Below are 24,038 nucleotides of genomic sequence, written 5' to 3' on the forward strand. Positions count from 1 at the left end.
TTAAACAAAAGAGGGAGTGCATCGTGGTGATAATTTTGACATACCTGTAAGCCACTGGATCATAGGGGTGAAAAATGTTGAACATCTGGCGGCATGCTGGCATCTGTTCAATTATATTCTCCTCCCCCCAATATTCTTGGCCTCTTCCTGGAATAAGTGGAAAAGAACATAAAATACTTAAATTCAAAAACATGCCTTTTGGAAATAAAACAAGTAAATTTTGGAAGCAAACATGGACAAAGCTGATTCTAGTTATACCTCTTAAATTCTACAAAATCACCCAAAAGGATAAAATCCATTCACTATGAATCTAATGAAGTATAACAAGACTATTTTTTTTTAATTATTGTGAAGTTATTATAATTTAAAAATTTGGGACAACAGGGGCAATTTCAGATATATAACTGAGAATTTGTGTATAACGGAGGATTTGAATAAAGACTTCAGGGATAGGATTATACTTGCTCGTTGAGCCTCGAGTTATGTGAGCCAATATCATTCCTTGAAATATGAGTTTAGGAACTTGCAGATATTTCATAATTGATCAATTATTCCCCTTAACATCCTCCAACATAATCTCTTTAAGCTTAACATACTTTATAGCCCACCGTTTAAAATTTTAAAAGCCATGATAGTACAGGAATTGCACATTACTGGCAAGGTCCTCAGGGAAAATATAAACGCGGAGTGCCAAAATGTGGAAAACTACATCTGAACATATAAATTCTGGCTTCTAAAAGCATACGATGTGCAATAATTGAAAAATGAAAGGAACATTAACAAGTCACTTAGAAATTACTACCAATGCCAATACGGATATTACGAAGGGCAAGAAACACTCCAAGAGGGGAACCAACAGCAAAGAATGTATCAACCTGCAATATAAGCATTTCAATCGTACGAGCAAGACAGGAAATGATTACAGCATAATTTTTTTTAAAAATGGTCCATATTTTGCGACAAATTAGATTTTTAAAAAACTACAAGCAAAATGTAAATCTTTAAAGATCTGTACACACCAGATAACAATTTTTTCTCCTTATACCTTGAATTGGAGCTTTGTGTATTTGATATAAGGGGTGTAACTCTTTGGTGCATCTTCTGCTGAAGGCAACTTCTCATATGAGTGTTTCCCTGGCATACACATGCAACGTTTTATTTTTTGGTCTTTGTCATACAATCAAAAATTAGAAGTCAGATGACCGTATAAATCATTCACCATATATATTCAAATTTATAGAGAACACTAGTAGCTACCAGAACCTAGGTCTTCTTTTGAATGCTGGCTGCTACCATGTGATTCAAGTTCCACAAGCTTGGTTTTCAATGAATTAACCTAAATGACGGAAACTATCAATTATCAGCAATTTTTATATATATATATATATATATATATATAACAAGTTCATGGTTATTTAGATTACTAAGAAAAATAGTAGAAATTGTTACTTCACCTCTTCCCTGAGCATTCTGATTACTTCATCCTTGTTGCTTATATTCTCATGTTCCTCTTCATTCAATCTCTCCAAACCATCAGCAGGAATCCTGGCCTTCATATTCTCGGTCTTCAATAATGCTTCAGTTTTCTCATGAGGTGCATTACCCAAATCAGCAAGGAAATCATGAACATCACTCTCATGCTCTGGTTTCTGAGTGTCATGTTCCATAGCATATTTGTGTACAATTGGTAAAGTAGGACATAAAAGCGAGGAGTCCCCAGAATATTGTGCCTCCATTTCTAAAGGGGTCTGATTGGCAGTCATTTTTTCATCAGACAGACTTGCTATGCTCATCATATCATTCTGAAGACTTGATGAGTAGCTCCCAGAACGATGATCCTTCACAGTGAGAAGAGGATTTTCATGCTCATAATGTTCCTTATACATTGAATCAATTGGACACGGAGAGGACAGATTTTCTTGATGGCAAAGAATATCATAGGAAAGCACACTTCCCAGAGAATGAGCATATATTGAAACCTACACAACATGCAGCAAAAACAGGCGATCATAAAAGTAGAAAATTAAAATTCACAAAATTCAGCCAATGATCCAATGTTTTTGACAAGCACCTTTCCCTCATATCCTGGATTGCGTTTGAGAAACTTCAAATACAGCCGATTTAGTTGGGTTGATACCTACAAAAGTGTACATTGATGAGTCAAAAGAAATATTATTCTAATCAACTTTGTCCGATGGGATAAAATCTCATTTTTCTAACTTGACCAATTCCTTTGAGATACAATGAATTTTATCATGTATTTAGTACGTTAATAAATATGCTCACTATTCGGTTTTGTACAATTCCAAGCAATTTCCACTGTTAAGTTTTGAGGGGTCATCCAAGAGCAGTATTTATGGTTTGCAAATTATTTAAGCCTGCAATAATCATAAAATTTCACAACTTGGTCGATTTATATCCTTTCATGGCCTGTGAGCAGGACTTATGTGATGTAAGATGCAATAATAAAGGGTGTTATTCACAACCTGTGCTTGGCCTACCAAGGGACTTTTGCTCTATTTGCAAAGTTCAACATCATCAAAATCCTCTCATTAGCAGCAAATTTAGATTGGCCACTACATCATCTAAATACCAAAAACGAATTCCTAAATAAAGGCTTGGAGAAAGAAGTATACATGGAGATGTTCACTAGGGTAGCAAAGAAGTATAAATAGAGGCTGCACAAATATATCTATGGTATTAAACAGAGTAGCAAAGCAACTATATCCAGTGTCAAATGGACCAACTTTGTGTGGAATAATTGAGAGAAGAAATGTGTTTTTTTCTTATTTCTTGTGATAGTGAGTTACGAGAAAAAATATATATACATCAAGGGGGGATAAAACCTCAAAGTCCCGTAAATACTAATAAATTCCAATAAAGACTATACTAACTGATATTTACAATTAATGCACAATATTCCCACAATTTGTTTATAAGGTACACACATAGTAGCAAGTTATCAGTCTTAATTGTATATGTGAATGATATGGTCATTCTAGTAGATGATCTTGAGCGAATAAGTCATTTAAGAAGATCTTTGGCTGCAGAATTTGATTCAATGAATTGGGAAAGCTTGAGATATTTCCTTGGAATGGAAGTAGCTAGACCAAGGAGTGTATGGAAGAAACATTCAAATTCTCAGGTACCCATAAAACGCAACTGGAAAAAAGGTTTATTCTTCAAGAAAGAAAGACCAGTAGGAGCTGAGGTTAACACCGGTGAAAATTAGGTAAGTTCAATCACCAACAGTAGGTCAACAAATGGGTACTGCACAAAGGGGAACCTTATCATTTGGAGGAGTAAAACCCTAGTAGTAGCAAGTAGCAATGCAAAAGCTGAATATCACGGCATAGCTTTACTAGTTGAATGGAAGATTGGAGTCCAATCCCCCATGAAAGTTTGGTGTACCAACACAGCCACTATTGGCATTGCCAAATGTCCTATAAAACATGATAAGACCGTACATGTTCTGATAGACTGTCAATTTAAAAAGGAGAAAATAGAATCAGCTATAACAGACCAATCACAAATATCCATCAACATGCAAGTTCCAGATTTTCTTTTGAAAGAACTCTCAAGAAAAAGGTTTGGAGAACTAAGTTGCAAGCTAGGGATGCTGAACATCTATTCTCCAATTTAAAGGAGAGCATTGGCAAAATTTGTCCCCACTTAGTCTAGTTTTATCTAAATATTTGTTGGCAATTTGTGATTATATGTTTTATCCCTGATTTGTAGGCATGATATTTTCTCATTTAGATTGCTTTATACGTCTGACATTTTCCCTTGTTCCTAAGTATTGAGTAGCAAGTCTGCTGTTACCTAACTTTTAAGGAGTCGTGTAATTGAGAGAATTATTTTTCTGGGTTCTTTGCTCACAAATTTAACAGCATAGGACTTACTTGGACATGCATGTAAACTATAGGGACTAATTAATTTTCCAATGAGAAAAGTTCGGGTGGACCACCTGCTCAGTGATGCGAAGTAGCCAATGTAAGTAACGAGCAACTAGTATCTCACTTTTGACCAAAATATACATATAGCATTTCCCAAAATCACTAGCCTCAGTTATGGCCCCCCATTCAAAATCAACCCCTTCGCTAGTTTTGCCTTAAAGCCACAAAGACTGAAAGTATATATTTTGAAATCAGTCAGATCAATAAAAATATTCGATAAACATTAACAATGTTCACCGATGTAATATAATCATAACTTTCCAAAACTCAGATGGCATTCATTTAGAAATTAGGTGGTGAATGAGCTAAAACTTGCTAGCAACAGGGAATGAGTTTTGAAGGAGGCATGTGAGAGATGGTGAAGTAGCTGGCTCCCAATAGAAAATAGATGCTTGAAATAACAAAGTTCAATATATATAGTTTAAAAAGAAAATGTAGGAAACAATGTATAACATATGATGCATGCATTACCGAGTCAATTATGTCTTGACAGTAGATTGGGCTCATATAATATAACACATCATGAACTGTAGCGCTTAGCATGACTCGCAGTCCCCGTACTCCATCCAAGGTTATTTTCTCAACGGCACTTTCACCACTAAGCTTCAATCCTTTTCTCCACTGTTGATATGCAATTAGATATTAATTAATCTAAATAAATGTAATAAACATAAGGAAACAATAAGAAAAGAAACAGATATTCAATATTCTGCATCATAAGCAACCAATTGCATATACCAATGTGTGTTCAGAAAGAAAAAAGGGTTCAACAATAAAAGGATGAATAATCATAGAACTATAGTATGTTTTTCATGCGACCATGAGTATTATTGTTTCTTTAAAACTTCAATGTACCATCCAAGATATCAGGAAATCTACATTCTCATACTAGTCTCCTGTTGGCAATAAAAGCTTCAAGTCAATTGATTCCCAGATAACAAATCCATAGTAGTTAGAACTCAAGCAAAAATTCCCAAATTACCCTGTGAGAACTGTTCCATCCAGGGCCCAATATTTGGAGTTATCCTTGTGATAAGGGATAAACTCTTCCTAAGGGGAATTCTCATCGTCTTGTTGGTATTTTGTGGTAAGCACTTTCTTTCCTGGCACGTTGCCTTCATTTAAGCGATTGTACCACTCTTTGATCTCCTTCCCGCATTCCTCAGAGAGAGGATGAGAAAGGAATCATATTTCTTGCCCCACAGGGTCCGGTTGGTGCCAAACTATAAGTGTCCTTATATTTATGAATAAACATTTATTTTAATTACACTATCATCTTCTTTAGTCATTTCCCTCAAATAAACTGTCACGATATTCTGCATATATTTGTCTTAATATGTTAGAATAATTTCTAATTAATAGGAATAAATTTGTCATTGTTAATATTAACTCCTACGAGCCTCTGCCTTGCATGCACATCGGAACAGTGTTATGAAAAAATATAAGGAATTTTCTTGAAACAATGTTATGAAAAAATATTAAGGAATTTTCTTCGTTCTGTTTATTATTCACATTAATAGATATTTAAATTTAAAATATAAAAAGAACACAGCAAGTCTTTCAGAAGGTAGAATGCCCTCTTGCAAAGTTGCTATCTGTAGGCTAGCTCACTTAGTCCCTTAAAATGTATCTAAAAGCTAAACAGTAGAGAATGTGCCAAAGTGTGAGAGGATAATAAGGTAAGAAAATGTTCAATTTTATAGAATGGGGAAACTGCGGCAAGCCGGCAAGTGTCCTTACAGGTAGGAAGTAACCTTTGCATTGCAGAAAATAAGAAAAAAAAATTCATTAAAAGCTTAAAAACATACAAACCAAGAGGAAGGGAAGAAATACCAAATATTAGATACCTGACATGGGATAAAGAGGACCCTTTGAGTGCCACGTTGGTGTGAAGTAAGGTGCTGCTCTGCCAGAGTTTCTGTAATATGCCGAAAATTGGCCACATCATCCACCAAATTAGACTTTTCCAACCTTTGCCCAATCCCATGAACCATAAATACCAAGTGTTGAACAGGGACCTACAATTAGTTATTGTCATATAACTCGTTCAAGCAGGTTCAGGAAAAATTGGAAGAAAACAATACCAGTGACACATGATCAAACTATTTTCTGAAACTACTAAAAGCAGAACAGTTCCTTGTGTCCCCGGGGGGGGGGGGGAATAGTCCAGTTGACAAAAAGGCTTCAGAAGATTCAAATGTATGTCGCATTTTCACATTGGAAAGGGAAAGGAGAAAGAAAAGACTGTAGAACACTGATAACTACATATGTAGATCTATTCACATAGAGACTACAAATTGAGTTGTATACTCTCATCTCATTTAACATTGTCTAACTCAGATTAAGGGAAAACATGCTTGTACTTGCTCATGACTCTCCAAGAAAAATTATTACCACTGCCTCTTTGGAGGCAATGTCTGGCAGCTGCTGCTCATATGCTCTCTTTCTCTCACACGCTACTTTTCAGAGGAATACTGGGCAGCCATGCTACTAGCCGGTCGTTAGCATCAATGGCACAGGCCGCTGTTAGCAGCAAATAGTTGGGCTAAGACCTATGTCCCATTTTCTTATGATAAGTTACTTTTTATTGATATAAGAATTATGCAGAGATTGAAGAAAGAGAGAATATCACGGAAGAAGTATATATGGAAATACCACCACTGGAATAGCTATTCTTTTTCACTATAGATTATGTTTTCCCAAATATTTACTCAGAAAAACAGATTGCAAAAGTTTATTTTTATTTCTACCAGAAAACATCAAAACTACTTAAATTCAATATTGTGCATTATTACATATTGTCTCCTTGAGGTCAATTATTGCATATACTCCTCCAGACCTAAATTTAAGAGTTAGTAGAGGGATTTGCACTAATTCTAAATATAAGATCTCAATCCATATTGTCTCCCAAATTTATAACTTTTTACTAAACTCTCCCTATTGATTGCACACGTTAAAGAAGTTTCCCATCAACGAAGTAGTAAACAATGTAAATCATTCAAGGCGTACTTTAGGGAAACCAACACATATTTTCTTAAAAATAACTAACTTAACTAATTTTCAAATAACTAACTTAACTAATTTTCAAATAACTAACTTAACTAATTTTCTCAATCTTTATAAATTAGTTATTTGAATCCTGCATCTAGTACCAAAGGGGTTATCACAAAAATATTAGGCCAATTTCCTAAACCTGTGTTCATTTTACAACAGCAGATAAAAACTTGTGACCTATATAATGATGTATAAATGGTTTTATAGTACATACCTGTGAACAGTAATCATCCATCTCCTCCTCCTTCTGCTGACGCAACTCATCCTGGGAAATTGAAATGATGACATTTAGTAACAAAGGGAGAAGTCTTAATTTCCCTTCTACCAGCTGGGAAGAACATACAAATGTTCAATTTTTTCTTTTTTCATGAATAGAAAATGCAATTTCATTCAGAAAGAAGAGTGGGACAATTTTTTTCCAACAAAATAGAAGTACTTCATTAAAATATTTGGGAGATACAAGTGAGGAGGAAGAGTTCAACATTGGAAAATAATCAAGCAACAATGCATATAATTTCCAATATGTATTTCATGACAGAACTAAACATATAGAAGTCGATTGCCATTTTATAAGGGAGAATATTGATCTGGTTTTCTTGGTACTAAGTTTGTTAAGTCAAAGAAAGTGAGATTCTTGGATCAACTACATATGTAATAAACTTGGTGCATATTATTTATATGCTCCAAATGATAAATAATAATACGGGGACGGTTATTTCAGCATTCAGGTAAACCTTTGCTATGGGGTTAGTTATAGGTTTGTTATAGAGAGAGAAAGAGATACGTTGCTGACGTGTGATGATTGGGGGAAATATATTGATGTACCGTCCACCATTTCGTTTTGTGAATGAAAATACTCTCTGTTTCGTCTCTGTCTACTATCAAAAGGGTATCAGAGCCCTCTCTCCGGTCCAAGATGCCGGAGACGCGATCATCCGAACGTCTCGGGGACATGGAACAGCGCCTTGACTTGCAGCAAGGGACCATCGACTCCATTAACGACCGCTTGGACAAACACGCTCAGGACCTTTCTGATCTTCGTAATGACCTTAAAAACTCTTCCGTCAGATTTGAGCATTACTTTAAGGAAATTAATTCCAAACTCTCTTCCCTCTCTGAGCATGGGAAACGACCGTCGGTGGGGGATGGGGCCTCTCACTCTGCTACACCGCCGCGCATGCCCACATTTGGTTCCTTGAACGAGTTGTTCCAGCAACCATCATCCTTATATGTCATTCCCACGAAACATAGCCGAGTTGAGTTTCCTCGATTCGATGGTGATGACTTCAAGGGATGGGCCTACCACTGCCGTCAGTTTTTCGAAGTCGACGGAACCCCCACTGATCAGCGTATTCGCCTCCTTTCTATTCATCTAGAAGGGCATGCCCTTCGCTGGCACCAGACCTTCATGCGACATAGAGCTTTTTCGGAAGTTAGCTGGGACGAATATTTCAAGCACATGGAAGCTAAGTTCTCCGATGTCAAGGAGGAAAAACCGTTAATCGCCCTCAAACTACTGCAACAGGGTACAGGCCTTGTGATGGATTATGAGAAGAAGTTTGACGAATTGTTGTGTGAAGTAGACATACCGGAGGAGGTGGCCATTGACCTTTTTATCGGAGGTCTGCGACCGGACATCCAGAAGCTCGTTCTAAATGTTGCGCCGACGTCCTTGGCGAACGCTACTTGCTCTGCCAGAATGCAGGAGGCAACGATTCAGGCTCTCCATGATAATGGCAATCTTGCATCTGAAGAACTCGGGTCCCCTAAAGCTTTCTTGGTCGCTCAACATGTTTACCTGATTCATGTCCCATCGCACCTGTTACTAGACTTGGATTCGAATACTGAACTCTCTAAGACACAACACGTGGAGCTGCAGCAATTGCTGGAACGGTATAGCCATGTATTTGACGAGCCGCACGAATTGCCCCCATCTCGGCTGTTTGATCGCTCCATCCCTCTAGTTGACAATAAACCAATCAATTGCAGACCTTATCGTTACGGGCCTCTGCAGAAAACTGAGATAGAGTCGCAGGTACAACACGACTTATCACTCGGCAACAGGAATGACTCCGTTTGAAGCTGTCTATGGGGTAGCTCCCCCTATTCATCTACCATACATATCAGGAGATTCACCAAACGACTTGGTTGACAGGGCTTGTATGTCCCGGGAATTGGTTCTGCAGGTTCTGAAACAGCACCTATTAAAGGCCCAACATCGCATGATCAGCTATGCTAATAAGCATAGGACCGAACGCCAATTTGCAGTGGGAGATATGGTCTATTTGAAGCTTCACCCCTTTCAAAGGAACCTGCTCAATAACTCTTCTCTACATAAGCTTGCGGCCCGCTATTTTGGGCCCTTCAAGATCCTCAAACGCGTAGGGGCTGTTGCTTATGAACTGGAGCTGCCAGCAGAAACAAGAGTTCATCCCGTTTTCCACGTTTCTCTCCTCAAGAAGCATGTTGGTTCTGTGGGTCACTTATCTCCCACTTTGCCCCCTATTGACGACCAGGGTCATTTTTGGCTAGAACCGGAGGAGATTCTTGGTAGGAAGATCATTAAGCGCCACAATCTTCCGGTTACACAGGTCTTAATTCGTTGGAAGCTGACTCAACCAGAAGATGCCACCTGGGAGGATCTTACTGCTATTCAACACCAGTTCCCGCATTTTTCCACGGCTGCACCACAAGCTCCCACCATCCTTGTGGACAAGGATCTTCCATAGGGGGGGGAGTATTTGATATATGATAAATAGTAAATGATAAATAATAATACGGGGACGGTTATTTCAACATTCAGGTAAACCTTTGCTATGGGGTTAGTTATAGGTTTGTTATAGAGAGAGAAAGAGATACGTTGCTGACGTGTGATGATTGGGGGAAATATATTGATGTACCGTCCACCATTTCGTTTTGTGAATGAAAATACTCTCTGTTTCGTCTCTGTCTACTATCACTGTCTCCACAAATAGCTTAGTATTCAGTATCAAATGCATCAATAAACTCTCTCATTTCACAGAGATTATAAGACATCCCCCTAAAGGAACTGAAGAAATAAAGACAATTAAGACAGGAAAAAAAAAATTTAGTGATCAAACACGGAGAAAAGCAGCCCAATCTCTCTACAAATCTTAAAAATAGATACCCTAACATGCGCAGGGCACCAAAGTGAGGCCATAAACAAAATCATTCCCCAAAATCCATTGACAGTGTCATGGCCTCTTTTCCCATCCGGTCCCTTTAAGGTTTGCAACTGACTAAAAGAAGACTCTAAACAGCTTATTCCACAAAAGTCATACTACCTGATAGTATAGAAGAGTAATCCAAACTATCAATAAAATAGCAGAGATAGGAAGAGAAATGAATGTTATAGGCACACAAATCAACAACAAAGCATTATTATTAATCCAATTCAGTCAGACAAACAATATTTTCCCTTTTTTTTTTAAGGGTATTACTAGATTTAACCATCCCCATAATTTATCCCAATCAAGCCATCTTGTGTTTGGAGGATACGATAGAAAATAAATGAACACAGGTAAAACCAAAAGTCCAAATCTAGATTCAAAGAAAAAGTAAATGCTATAAGAGAAAATCAGCAGATAATTACAACTATACAAACTCTTCTTAGCTCAGACCCTTATGGGGATTAGAACGCCCTAAGATTGCATTTTGTAAAGACACCTACCAAGTGGAATTTCTAATAGACTAAGACCTTATCTTCAACTAGAGTCTAATATATTATAATCTAATGTTTTAGAGTCTATTACTACTAAAAGCCTAAATTATCCTCAATCATTATCTTGAGTTTACCTTTAAAATATTCAAAGGATCGACATAGAGTGTACCACCTTTATGTAAGCCTCCTCGTTCATCAAATTTTGATTCTTATACTCAATTACCAGGTATCAAGGCATTGTTGACAAAACCCCAGACCTCAATATCTTTCCCTCACCCAATTATAACAGCGTTTCACAAGGATATACAGTCACTGATAGATGAAAGAGAAGTAACGTAGCATGCCATGACTATCTAAACAATAAAACCTCAAGAAAGACAGAAAGAGAACCTGGGTTGGTTTTGGTGAGTTCGATGGGGAATAACCACGTCTTAGCTTGATCCCATTACCAGCGAAACTAGCAATATTAGAAAATCCAGAAGAATCCACATTTAGCCAGGCCTCCCACGTATCATCCTCTCCAGTGAAAAGAGCATGCAGGCCCTACATGACCAAAACAGGACATAAAGTGACAGCCAAGATGTTGACAATGAACACAATATAATGAATATAAAATAATAATCATTTCTTCAAAATCAATTGCATACAGGGGTTGATCCTTGCAAATCGACACGAGCTGCAAAAAGTCCTGATGGCTGAAACGTCCTACGATGCCAAACCTGTAAGACCCCATCAAACATAAATCTTTGTTGCCCTCGAAACAGAGATTACAAACAAGAATAAACATGTTTTGGCTCCCAACCCCCGATCTACTTCTCTACAAATGAAGAAGAATGTGAAATGTAATCTAAGTAGCCTCCACAACTACACTAGGGATTTGTCTTTTTTTTTTGGTTTGGGGGGGGCTGATGGAGGTTTGTAATTCACACAAGTAAGAGATGGAGAAAGGAGAGGGCAGGGAGAGGAAGGGAAATACAGAGAAGAGGTGCTAGAGTGTAAGAGAGAAGAACAGAGGAATTTAGAGGGAGAAACTGAGAAGTTCAACACATTAGTCTCTTGATCACAACGCAATTACAAATAGAGGAAGCAGAGTCCAACAGCTATTAACAAACTAATGACTAGCAGAGTCCAACGGCTATTAACTAACTAATGACTATTTCCTAACTACCCCATAGAATTTCTAAGCACTTCATTTACATTATTATTATACAAAGGAAACCAAGGGCTACCAATATCGCATCACATGAAGCCTGAACTAGTAAGTAGATATGTCATTGTTTTAAGCTTAAGAAGAAAATAAGAATAGTAGAAGAAAATAAAAGAAATAATTTGCTGATTTACTAGTTCTTTAGAAGGGAATATGCTACGCATATAGGAGATCCCAGGAAAAATACCAATCAGTGGATCCCATGAATTAAATATAAATAATAAGAGTGTTGTGAGCCACATGATTTTAGCCCAATATTTTTTATTCTAAGATGAAATATTTGTTGTTCTTTAAATCATAATGTTAGGATACTATAAGACAGATTATTCGGGCCCTTATTTTCAGAGATAACATGCTTGCTTATGGACCTATTTGGCGTTAAAGCACTAACTTTGAAAAAGCACATCCTGAAATTGTGCTATTTTTACAGACCTGATTACGATATGCAACCTCTAACTGTTCAGCAACATCTTCACGGAGTGGGAGCCAATCCAAACCCCCTTTACGTGCAAACCAATGACCTCTTAGAACACGTCGATTTTCTCCATTCCAATACACAGGGAAACAATGTCGTTTTATTAAATCTACCTGCATCAATTGACCATCACACACTTGAAGAGAATATAAAGAGGAGCAGAGAGAAAGAAACCATATTATCTTAAAATTATGCATCAAACCAAATTCAAATATGCACTTAGCAACATTCTAAATATACTGATGGGAAAAGTGATAATTATCTCCATTCCCTTACATGCTTAAAATGTAAGTTAGACACATGAATGAGTTTAGATCTGGATATTACATCAATAAATGTGCAAGGGAAGCTAGAAAAACATAAAATATCCACACATAAGATTTTTGTTGTTCTCATGGGAAATTAAGAATGAACTAAATTTTAAATTGGTGGTTCTATTTCTTCTGATATACGCAAGGAAGTAGGAATATTGTCTCAGGTATTGAAGGAGCTCAATCTAGAACTGGTGCCTCTATTTCACAAACAAAGAAAGCATCTAATTTCACATTCTCCATTTTATTCTTTGTATAGTCTTTCATTTCCTTAAAAGAAATATAAAACAGTGTAAGCCTAGCTTCTCAAGATTTTTAAAGTATTCAATGTACCAACACACACATGTTCGACAACCTCATTTCTTGCAGGAAGAAAGAGGTTCCAGCTTTTAAAATACTTGGGCCATATCTTACTCAGATCATAATCAATAAATTGCTTCTCATTAATTTCTTGATATGGGAAGTAAACTCGTCAGAAATTTAGTCCTTCTGTTGGCTGCTATCAGATGGCACAATCTCCAAAGAAAATGCTACATGCTATGTTATTGAAACTGCTGCAGAAAACTAACAACAAAAATAAGACAAACGCTACCTCATATAGTCCCCCTTTTACAGGAACACCAACTCTCTCTTCCTCAATCTCATATAATTCTGATGGCCAAGTACTCCCCTTAGAAGATCCATGACCATGTTTATCTATTTTGCTATCAGTACTTTGTCTTTCTCTTGGACCAATACTGCATTCTGCATATTCTCTCCACCAACTTGAAAGCAATTCTTCCTCTCTCTGCAAATTCATATACAAGAAAGAATGTCACAATCTAAATTCTAAAGAGCACAACAAAGCACTAGCAAAGGGGAATATCAAAGAGAAATGCATAAATTTATCTGAATATATGTTAGTTTACCTGCAAAAAAGATGCTTCAATTGCCAAAGAATCTCTCATGCCAAAACGAAAATAATCACTCTTTCCCACTATTTCCGTGGAAGGGACTGAGGCAGACAACACTGTGTGCAAATGACAAGAAACCAGAGTAAAATTAAATACATATTCTGTATTTGGCGTAGGGGATCCAAGATCTAGTCAAGAATAATTGAGATTGCTCCGTTTCCACAGTTAAAGAGGTATGACAGACAAAGGACTTTAAGTAGGAGTCTCATCCATGCCTCTAGATACATAATAAAACCAGCATGCACAAAGTATTAAGACAGCCTAGCATACAAGGTGTAGGTGTTCATATACAAGTCCTAGACTATCAAATTTTGCAGACTACACAAGAATAAGTTCGTTTATAAATGTTCAAAGCGATAAGCCAATACATACCCAAGTTTCACATTATTGGAACCACATAATAAAAGGAGAAAAAATTGTTCGCCCATGACACTTCCTCTGCCAAATAACATAATGGATATAAAGAGCGGTGCCTGGTTTTAATAACCAGATGCTGAAACCAAGCAGGCATTTACTTATCATGATACCTAAAAGATGCTTCTAAGAGCCTTTCTAAGCTTAACATGGTAATGAGCAGTTCATAAATATAGAGCACGTAAAAGTACAATTTGATTTTCAGCATTTTTTGGTTCCATAATTATTAATAGCATGCCATAGCTTGTAACATGCTGCTATAGCAACTGGCACTTTGCCAGAAACTTTAGTGTAGATCAGAGATTCACTGCAGCTGAACTACATCAGGTATTTGTACGTAGTTGTAGCAAATGCTACAGAGTAATTAGCGAACAACAGTCCTGATTCAAGTATGGCGCAAAGTGAAGTGCTGAAGACTCACTCACTCAACCTTGGCCTCAAGAGTGAACGGTTTGATAACTGCTAAACATAATAAGGCGACAAGGAGAAGATTTACTCCTCATGACAGCATTGACGTAATCTCATTGAAAGAGGTTGATGATAGTAGTAAGTGGTCCAAAGATAATGAGGATGAAGCACTAACTAATGAAGAAAATTATCATCTTTGAAGGTGATAATTTGACTTTAGGATGATGTAGCCACATCTTCTAATCATCATTGACATCCACTACAACAACAAACAAGACAATGGCACCCACATCTTCTAATGCTCATGATATAACCGATGAACAAATTAAAACCTCAGAAGAGTTCAGTACTCTGTTGTCTTTAGATGGAAGGGTATGATCACACGCCACTTTTGGAACCGGATTGAATTATCAGTCATGCAACAGCACTATAAAACTGCCACTCATGCAGCATCACTATAAACACAAACTTACCATTATCCGCCAATGGGACCTTACAAAAGTACCACCTAACATCGCCCCCATCAGATGGGCTCCTGGTCTGCGCAAGATACTTCTGCCTTGCTTTAGAATGCTCGATCACATCCTCCAATCTCGCAATATTAGAAGGCGTGTTTTTCAGCAAGTCAGGGGAAGTTTCATCAGCCCCACGATTGGGATCCTCGGATTCCACCATCACGGCCAGTCCTGAGGCGATTGACAGGAGAACCAGAAGTTCAAATTGCTATGCTCAAAATGGACATGCAAATGCAGGTAATTTTCCCGATCATAGAGTCAATTAAAAACAAATTCCGTCAATTGCCAGAAGCTGCAGAACTTTCCTAGTTATCTATCCCAAGCTCACAAACAAGGGTTTCGCATACAAGGAAAACCCAAAGTGCCAAGGAAGAAAAGCTTGGGAAAATTGATGGAATTCCTTATATACACCCAATGAAGCGACCAAGAAAGGAACACCAAATAAACAATTGTAAAGGGTTCTCAGAAGAATGGCAGTTGTGTGTTGAATGTCAGGTAAAGAATCAAATGAAGACGCAACAGAGAGATGGCGGTTGTATTGAGAGTGGGAGAAGAAAAGGCTGGCGGTAATTTAATTGGTAAACACGTATACTTATCGGACCAAAACAATGAAAACATTTTAAACAATGTCACGGAATAACGAAAACCTGGGACCCATTGAGGCATGGTGCCTGGGATATATCAATGAGGATGGTGATGGATTTTCAGGGCCAAGATTAGTATTTGAAATTGAACTGGGAAAATTAATTAAATTACCTACGAATATAATTACCCCCGTTCATATCACCGCATAGAATTATAATTAAATTACCCGCATGTTTAGATTTTTTTTTTAATTGTGATCTTTTTACATGTTTAGATGATATGTAGGAACATAGAGAAATTTAATTTAATTTATTATTCTTGATATTTTAGATTCTCATAATTTTTTCAATTACACGTATTTTAATACAATAAAATAAAATATAAAACGTTTTGTATGTTAAATGTTTTATAAGCTATTACAAAATACGAAATAAAAATTAAAAAATTAAAAATAAAATTATAAAGTAAAATTTTTTATTATCATCATAAAAATAAAAAATTATTATACTTATAATTATCTCCTTACAAATAATTCAAGAAAGATCGCAGAAAAAAATCGTCAAAATAGAAAAATTACAAATAAGGACACGTTACAAGATTAGTATGTATTTTGACAACAATAATATAGATTTTGACAATAATTTTATAAAAGGGTCCTTGTGTACAATTTTTAAATTTTAGTGTTCTTTTTTTACGATTTTCCTAATAATTTATATTATTTTGATTTTATTTAAATATATATAACAATGTTAACATCTATTTCTTGGATTAATAAATTTTGAAGCAATTGAAGAAACTATAAGAATTAACATCTTTTTCTTAGAAATTAATAAATTATGAAGCAATACTTATAATTGAAGAAACTATAAGAACCTAATAAAAACCTCAAAATTAATTAAAATAAAATAAAATTATAGAAACTTGCATATTAATCTTCTCATAAAAATAAAAACAACTTTCTGTACAAAAATTTAAAAAAAAAAAAGGAAACCTTTTTATTAAAAATAAATAAAAGAAACGTATACAATTAATCCTTTTAAAAAAAATAATTGTATCTAGAAAAGAATCTAAAAGACAGAACTGAGGACATTGTAGCCTAAAAAGAAAATCTAATCTAATCTAAACCTTAATCCCTTACTATCTATCGTCTTTAATATAAGACCCTGTTGATTTATTTAGAGAGATTAAAAAAAGTTAATAAACTATCTTAAAGTATTTATATTTACAATTTTTTTCCAAAATAATTTGTCACTCTTATAAATTGATATATAATCTAATGATACATATAAGTATTTTAAAGAAATCATATAGCATGTGTTATAATCGAGTAATTTAATAACTTTCTTAATTTTTCTGAATTAGTTCTAAGTTTTATATTAGAGAGGTAGTATAATACAACATATAGTAGCCAAACCTTTTTTTTATAGGCCCAAACCAATCCCATCTCCTTTTTGTGAGAAATTCTTACGTACACCAAGTGTACTATGTCATTTATGCACTGGCCACTAAAATTTTAACAGCTCAAGCAATTTTTATCCTACATGTCAACCCACCTGTCACTCCTCTTCCTTCTCCATTATTTTAATTATCTTCTAAGAAATATATGTTTTTTTATTTTCTCCCACTCTCTCTCCGATATGCAAAAATTTTTCACTTTCCCTCTCTCATTTAATGCCCCTCCTCCCATCTCTCTTCCCCTACCATGCCATTCTCTCTCTCTTCCCCTTACTCCTCCATCTCTCTCTCATATGGTATCCGATTTATTTGGAGAATATGAAAAAGAAAGAGAAGCTACCAGCCTATGAGAAATGTTTTGGTTCTGTACCTCCTCCGGCATCGACATGCTAGTCATCGATTATGAGTCCTCTCATAATACACCAACAACACTACAAGTGCTCTAGTTGTTTACTCAGGGATCAGCATCGTCACTTATTGGAAACGGTAAGGCAGCACCACAATGATCCTTTCGTAGGTTGCCCCATTTTCTAGGTGGCATCGGCGGCATAGGCCACTCTTTTTCACTTCAACGGAGTTGGACCTCGTGATATCCATTTACAAAAAGATGTGCTAAGTATCGAGGTGAGGAACATGTAGTAGAGCTTACTAAAAATTTTCAAGCTCGTTGGCATCATCAACGACGGGAGATAGTGAGGGGAGGGGAAGAGAGAGAGAGTGGCATGGTAGGGAAAGAGAGATGGGACATGGGAGGAGTGGCGGTAACCGAGAGAGGGAGAGTGAAAGTTTTTGAAAAATATTTTGTAGATTCGAGAGCGGGCAAGAGAAAATGAAAAAAAGACATATTTCTTTAAAAAAAAAGATAATTAAACTAATAGAGAAGGGAGAGGTGTGACAGGTGCACTGACATATAGGATAAAAATTGTTTGAGCTGTCAAAATCTTAGTGGCTAGTGCATAAATGACATGGTACAGCGGGTGTACGTAAGAATTTCTCCCTTTTTGTAGCATATAGTAACTAAACTTAAAAGATAAACATAAATAAAACAATAAAGCTTATATTTCTATATTGGGTCTAAGGAAGTGACCCAACTTATCTATAAGAATATTAAATAAAATCAATGGCAAGTTTGAGCTATTTTACAATCCTCATCAACTCCTCACTCAGATTACTATTCTATGAATAATAACGACTAGTAGAACAGTAATGACTCATTTCCCCTAGCTGCATGCTTTTTATTATGACGTGTAGTATCAGTTTATAGTATTTGAACCCCATGTGTGCTTTATAAGTTAGTTATTCTATAAGTGGTTGTGCAAATATAGGTTGATTTAGTTATTTTTATCATTCAAATTTCAGAAGGGAAAATCTTCAGTTGAGGTAAGTACTTTCTATTCTTCCCTATGTGTCCTTTATGCTATCATTAACCGTAAAGGCACATTTATTGTTGTTTGGTGAATGTTTGTCTTGATAGGTAGAAGGAAGTGAATGAAGTGTGTTTATTTATATACTCATAGTCACTAAATTTCTCCATGCGTATTTAGATCCTCTACTTTCCTTCTACAAGGTTCAAAAAGGTGGTTCCATTTTGTCTATATTTCTCTGTTGCCTCTCTTTGTTTGTAACAATGGTTGAACAATATGAAAGGCTTGAAGTTATGGCTCCTCTTATGGAGTTTAGAGAGTGATCGTGAGAATGGAGAAGGTTTTTATGAGGACTCACTTTTTTGAATAGTAATTGTAGTTACCCAAAAAAGTTGATTCATTTTTCACTAGACATGATAGTTTGTAGAATGTTGATATGTCTGGGTGGTGATGATATCATTGATCGATTATGTAATTTGTTTAAGAAGGGAAAGGTGCATTTGATGCGGAATTTATTTGTGTGTTTTAATAGTGAGGGAATAAATGGTACTTATCACATTGCACTCTACTAACAAGCATGTGGAACAACATGCATAGTGGCTGCCTGGTCATTGTTTTACATTCTATTCTATTGAGCCACAGAGGTTAATTGGTCACCTAGATATAAAGTTATAGGTTGGTTCCACGATTTTAAAATATTTCATTGTTTTCATTTGCATATAGGTTATTTGAGTCTAAAATTATTTGAATGAATAATTTCTATTTTTTTTCTTTTCTTGCCTATAGGCCATATTGGTATATTAATAAGAATGGATGGCTTGCAAATAACCAAGCACAGGAGAGCACACACTTATGTACTAGAATTTATTGTCCTATTTGCTTTTGTGAAGAGAGTACTGCAAGGTAGAATCTGTACTTTAAGATGTTGAATAACTAATAGACAAATATTAAATTGAAAAGTTCTAAGATGTACTTGTTTATTAGGAATTTATCAATTTGGATTATGTCCCACGGATACATGATTCATTATGTATTATTTTTGTGTTTACAGGAGATTCATCACTTACCACCTATACCAATGCTTATAGGGTGTATTGGAACTATGCATTTTATGAGATCAAATTTGAAGTAAGAATTGCTAAAAGATTAAAGGAGGAATTGAAGATGTTGCAGAGCACTAATAGGATAGATTATACATGTAAAGAAATGAGGATAAAGACTATGAAATGCCATCAATGATGAACAAAGTACAAGAACGCTCTTAGAGTTAACCAAATCCCTTACTTGAGAAATTAACTAATAACCCAAAACTATTAGGATTAAGGAGAGAGACCCAAGTTATCCTCCTGATTGGTGAAGATAACATATCCTAGATTCTAAACACATCACACTAAACACTTTATATAGGCATATCTCACTTAACTAATGACTCACTTATCCTCTCTCTAACATGCCTCCTCAAGTTGAATACCTCTTAATTTATGTGTTCAACTTGACAACACAAAGCATGAAGCCGAAGAGAATTAAAACTACATCGATTTTAAACTATGTGAATAAAACTTGCATGAAGACATCTTTCTTTTTTTGACTTTCATGGAGACATCTTCCTCTTTGGCTTTCACCGATATGCAAATCCACTTTGAGTGAAATAGCTTTGGCCGTATTTTTTAACATAATGATGGTAATTGTGACTATATCATCTTCTTGGCTTCATGAACTTTCTTCCTAGTTTCTCTTTAGACATTTATCTACTCACATTATTTTCATGACACTCATCTTTGTGAGTGTAGCCATTGGAATATCTAGCAAGCAAAACTCTATGTATTGAAAACTCTATTGGTAAATACAAGACTTTCAAATCACACCCTACTATCTCAAAGCTAGCATAGGTGAATCCATCTTCTACACTTAATATGAATTGTAGAAGCAACAGCACCCTGAATGAAAAGATGAAATCAACATCTTTTCTCAACCCTCAATTTAATGGATAAAGAATTGCTCTCACAACTAAATAGGGATGACTGATCCAATGGACTTGCAACATTCATAGGCATGTTTCTACTATCTTGGATCAATCATAGGTATGTTTTTATTGTCTAACCCATACTTGTCCATATATGCATGAAGCCATTTACCTTATTCAAGTGCGCTAAGAGAAATAGTGAAGTCACTTAGTTGAAGATTATGGTCATCAAATGAACTAACCATATAGCTTCACGACATAACATTTCTCTAAGCATGAAATTGTTATCTAAGATGGAGATTCTTATCTCATCGTCTCTATAGCAGAGATTCTCATCTTGTCGTCTTCATAGCCATGATTGAGAATCACCCTCATTGCAATGAAGGTAAGACCAAACAAAGACTGACATCGTTGATGAAGGATACGATGGGGGTTGCAAGAAATTGGAATGGGACGATTGCAACAAAAAAATCAAACACTATCGAGTTTGAGAGGCGCATTGTTGTCACATCAAAATCGCACAGCGTGAAGATCGATAAGGTGATTTCTTGCATAGAACACAACTTTTCTTGCCAAAAAGGTGGATTACATCAAGGAATTGAAGTTTTAGAGTTTGTTCTATGCAACTTAATAATTGACCATTAAAAGAGACTCAAAAGAATAGACGAGTTTCATGTTACTAGAAACATAAAATTGGTGATCCTTCTATGACAAGATTAAGGCTCAGTAGTAAAGATGGTAGATAAACATGACATTATTAATGATGATGATGATAGTGCTTTGTCATTGGCTTCAAACTTCGACAGTGGTCTTGCAATGGTCAGAAAAGTGAAGCGGTCTTGACAAAGCTACATACCACAATGTTGAATCAAGTCTTCACAGATAATAAACCCTTTGCTCCACCACAAACTTTGACAGTGGCATGTATACACATGAGGTTGGATCATTGAGGATGGCTTAGCAAGGATTACTAGAGATAAATGTTGACAAACAACGAGCAAATTATTTTACCACTAGCATCAATGGAGTTATCGTCGGTAGTAGATGGGCTTGGATCTTGAAAAAAAAAAAAGAGCAAGAAGCTTGATTCCAAACAGATACCAGATTCAAGAAACCTACACTTGCAAGAGTAGCAACGATATCATAGGTGGGAGATGAGATGTACTCTGTTTGGAAAATACACAGTAAGAAACAAAACGGCATCAAATTAAAAAAAGAATTAGACTATAGAGGGGAAACAAGAACCACTAGGCTTTAGTATTATTATGCCCAAAAATGATCTGATCATGATACCTTGTAAAGAAATGAGGATAAAGACTATAAAATGCCATTAACGATGAACAAAGTACAAGAACCCTCTTAGAGTTAACCAAATCCCTCACTTGAGAGATTAATTAACAATCCAAAGCTATTGGAATTAAGGAGGGACACCCAAGTTATCCTCCCTCTCATTGGCAAGGATAATACACTCTAAACACATCACACTAGACCCTTTATATAGGCATATCTCACTTAACTAATGACTCACTTATCCTCTCTCTAACAATACATTTAACTTTTGTATGTGAAAGTTGTGGGATCCCATATGGATAGAATAAGTAGTTGTTCAGATTTGTTTTGATGTTAGGAGTTATTATTAAATATGTAGTTAGTCAGGTTTGGTCGTAATTTTATAGTTTACCTATTAATATGATGAGCTAGGGATTTTATAAGATTGACCATGTTAAGTTTGATGATTTTACTAAATGAAATTGTTTAATACAGGTATTAAGCATTATATTCATGTTGTTATCTTTATTTTTCTATTTAAAGCTATAATTTTTTATATCAGGTTTTTATGTTCAAATGGAGCCATGAAAAATATTAATTAATGACTAACATATATGTATTAATCCAAATATGTTTCTAGCATCCAAAATATGTATGATTTTGCCCTGAAAATTATTAGATTTATTCAACTATGTATATTATTTTCAACAAAGGCGCACATAAAATAGTTTTGAAATACAACCCTCAATCTTAATTATAAGACCTTGTTTGTCTACTAAAATAAAAATATTCAATTAATACATGTCTACTTAAATAAAGTATTCAATTACAAAGAATTTTTCACATATGTTTCATATAATGCATTAATATAGATCATGTTGGACAATAAAGTCATCATTTGAAGTAAATTGTTTATATGGATGGAATACTTTCATGTGAAGTGAATAGATACATTGACAATACATTTTATTTCATATGCATATATTCATTATGTAGCAGAATATAGGTGAAGACGATATTTTCATCTATTAACTTCACATATATAAAAAGAAAATTCACATTGATTTGGTTTATTTATTGAAGTATTTCAACAGAATTGGTTTTTTTGATAGTTTGTTGCATTTGAAAATTACAGAATGCATGAGAGAAATATAGTTTTGATCTAATGCAATTTTCTAGGTATGGTTTTGCATTGCTTCTCTACTTTAGAGTTGTGATAAGATTTTCTTAACTTTAGACAAAGTAAAGATCCTTTTAAGTTTTATGAAATTGAAGTTTTCATGGTTGAATTTTTTTATTGACACGTGATTATTCTGTCTTGAGATAAAAGTGTACTAGTGGAAGTTAGGTTTGCTTCTGACTTTTAAATCTACCTTAAAAGTTATAGGGGTTATGTTATATTTGCTTCAGAATAGACGACTAAAGTAAAGCACATGTGTGTGCATGAAAAAGTGTTAGGAAATCAACTTTTTGTTGTAAAATTAGTATTAGTAGTTTTAGTATGAAATCAGAATGTCTAATCACCCAAAATTTTTTTACTATTCAATATCCATAAAACTTCAACATTGGTGAAAAATGTGATTGAAGAGCTATCCATATACTTTAACAAGTTTAAATACAATTTTTATGATAATTAGAATTATTAATAACTATAAATAACTTCTTAATATCTTTTTTAGATATGAGGGTCACAATATTTATTAATATTCAAAAATTTCTCATGCAAAGTGAATAAAATTAATTATTATAGACTAATCTAACAAGAAACTAAGTAAAGCAAATTTGTCAGATTTGAAGTCAAGATTTGCTCACCTATGTAACAAATTGATATTGAACAATATGCAATTCAATTGAGAAGGTATATTAGTCAAACCATTTGGGACTTATTATAGCTAATGTATTTTTAGCAAATAAACAACTTAATAATATTTTTGGTGACACAAACAAGGCACTATTTGATTAATAAGTTTGGACTTGTTGCTCATTATATGCAAATAGTCAAATTTATATAGTTGTTCTAAAGTTTATTTTTAAATGAGATGTAGTTTTGTTATGTGATTTTGACATTTTGTTAATAGCATGTGCTGGAAGCCTACTGACATGGGTTATATTTATTATGATGAGTGAAGATAATTTTTACCTTGTTAAATCAATTGAAAGTATGGAGTTAATCTTTTTTATTTATTTAAACCTCTTCACAGGGTGTGTATGTATAAAGTAGTTGATAGATTAGCTTTTTGGGATGAATTTAAATTTAGATGATTCAATATGCTACCAAGAAGCAAAACACCTCAAATCTTAAAATTATTATGTCTAATTACATACTTTTCTTACACCTCTAGACACTTATATAATTTAAGATTGTAGAAACAAGATAACATTCATATTTCAACAAGCATTGGATGAATCATTATCTTTTGTAATTAG

At 35.0% G+C, this 24,038-nt stretch overlaps 1 protein-coding gene across 1 annotated transcript; it reads right to left on the minus strand.

Annotated features, from left to right (window-relative positions):
• Positions 1–44: 44 nt before the first annotated feature.
• On the minus strand, positions 45–15,502 carry LOC114736133 (phospholipase SGR2; the record flags this gene model as incomplete). Its single annotated transcript, XM_028923911.1, has 15 exons — positions 14,934–15,502; positions 13,594–13,694; positions 13,278–13,472; positions 12,332–12,487; positions 11,340–11,411; positions 11,083–11,235; positions 7,225–7,275; positions 5,804–5,974; positions 4,428–4,577; positions 2,072–2,137; positions 1,455–1,979; positions 1,258–1,336; positions 1,046–1,134; positions 803–875; positions 45–147 (listed from the first exon to the last, which is right to left on the minus strand). Coding segments are annotated over exons 1-15 (2,186 nt in total), but the record flags the coding sequence as incomplete, so codon positions are not given.
• Between the last annotated feature and the right edge of the window lie 8,536 nt (positions 15,503–24,038).

Source organism: Neltuma alba, unplaced genomic scaffold, assembly GCF_004799145.2.
Source record: "Neltuma alba isolate B1F8T4 unplaced genomic scaffold, ASM479914v2 tig00002721_pilon, whole genome shotgun sequence".
Classification (NCBI taxonomy): Eukaryota; Viridiplantae; Streptophyta; class Magnoliopsida; order Fabales; family Fabaceae; genus Neltuma; species Neltuma alba.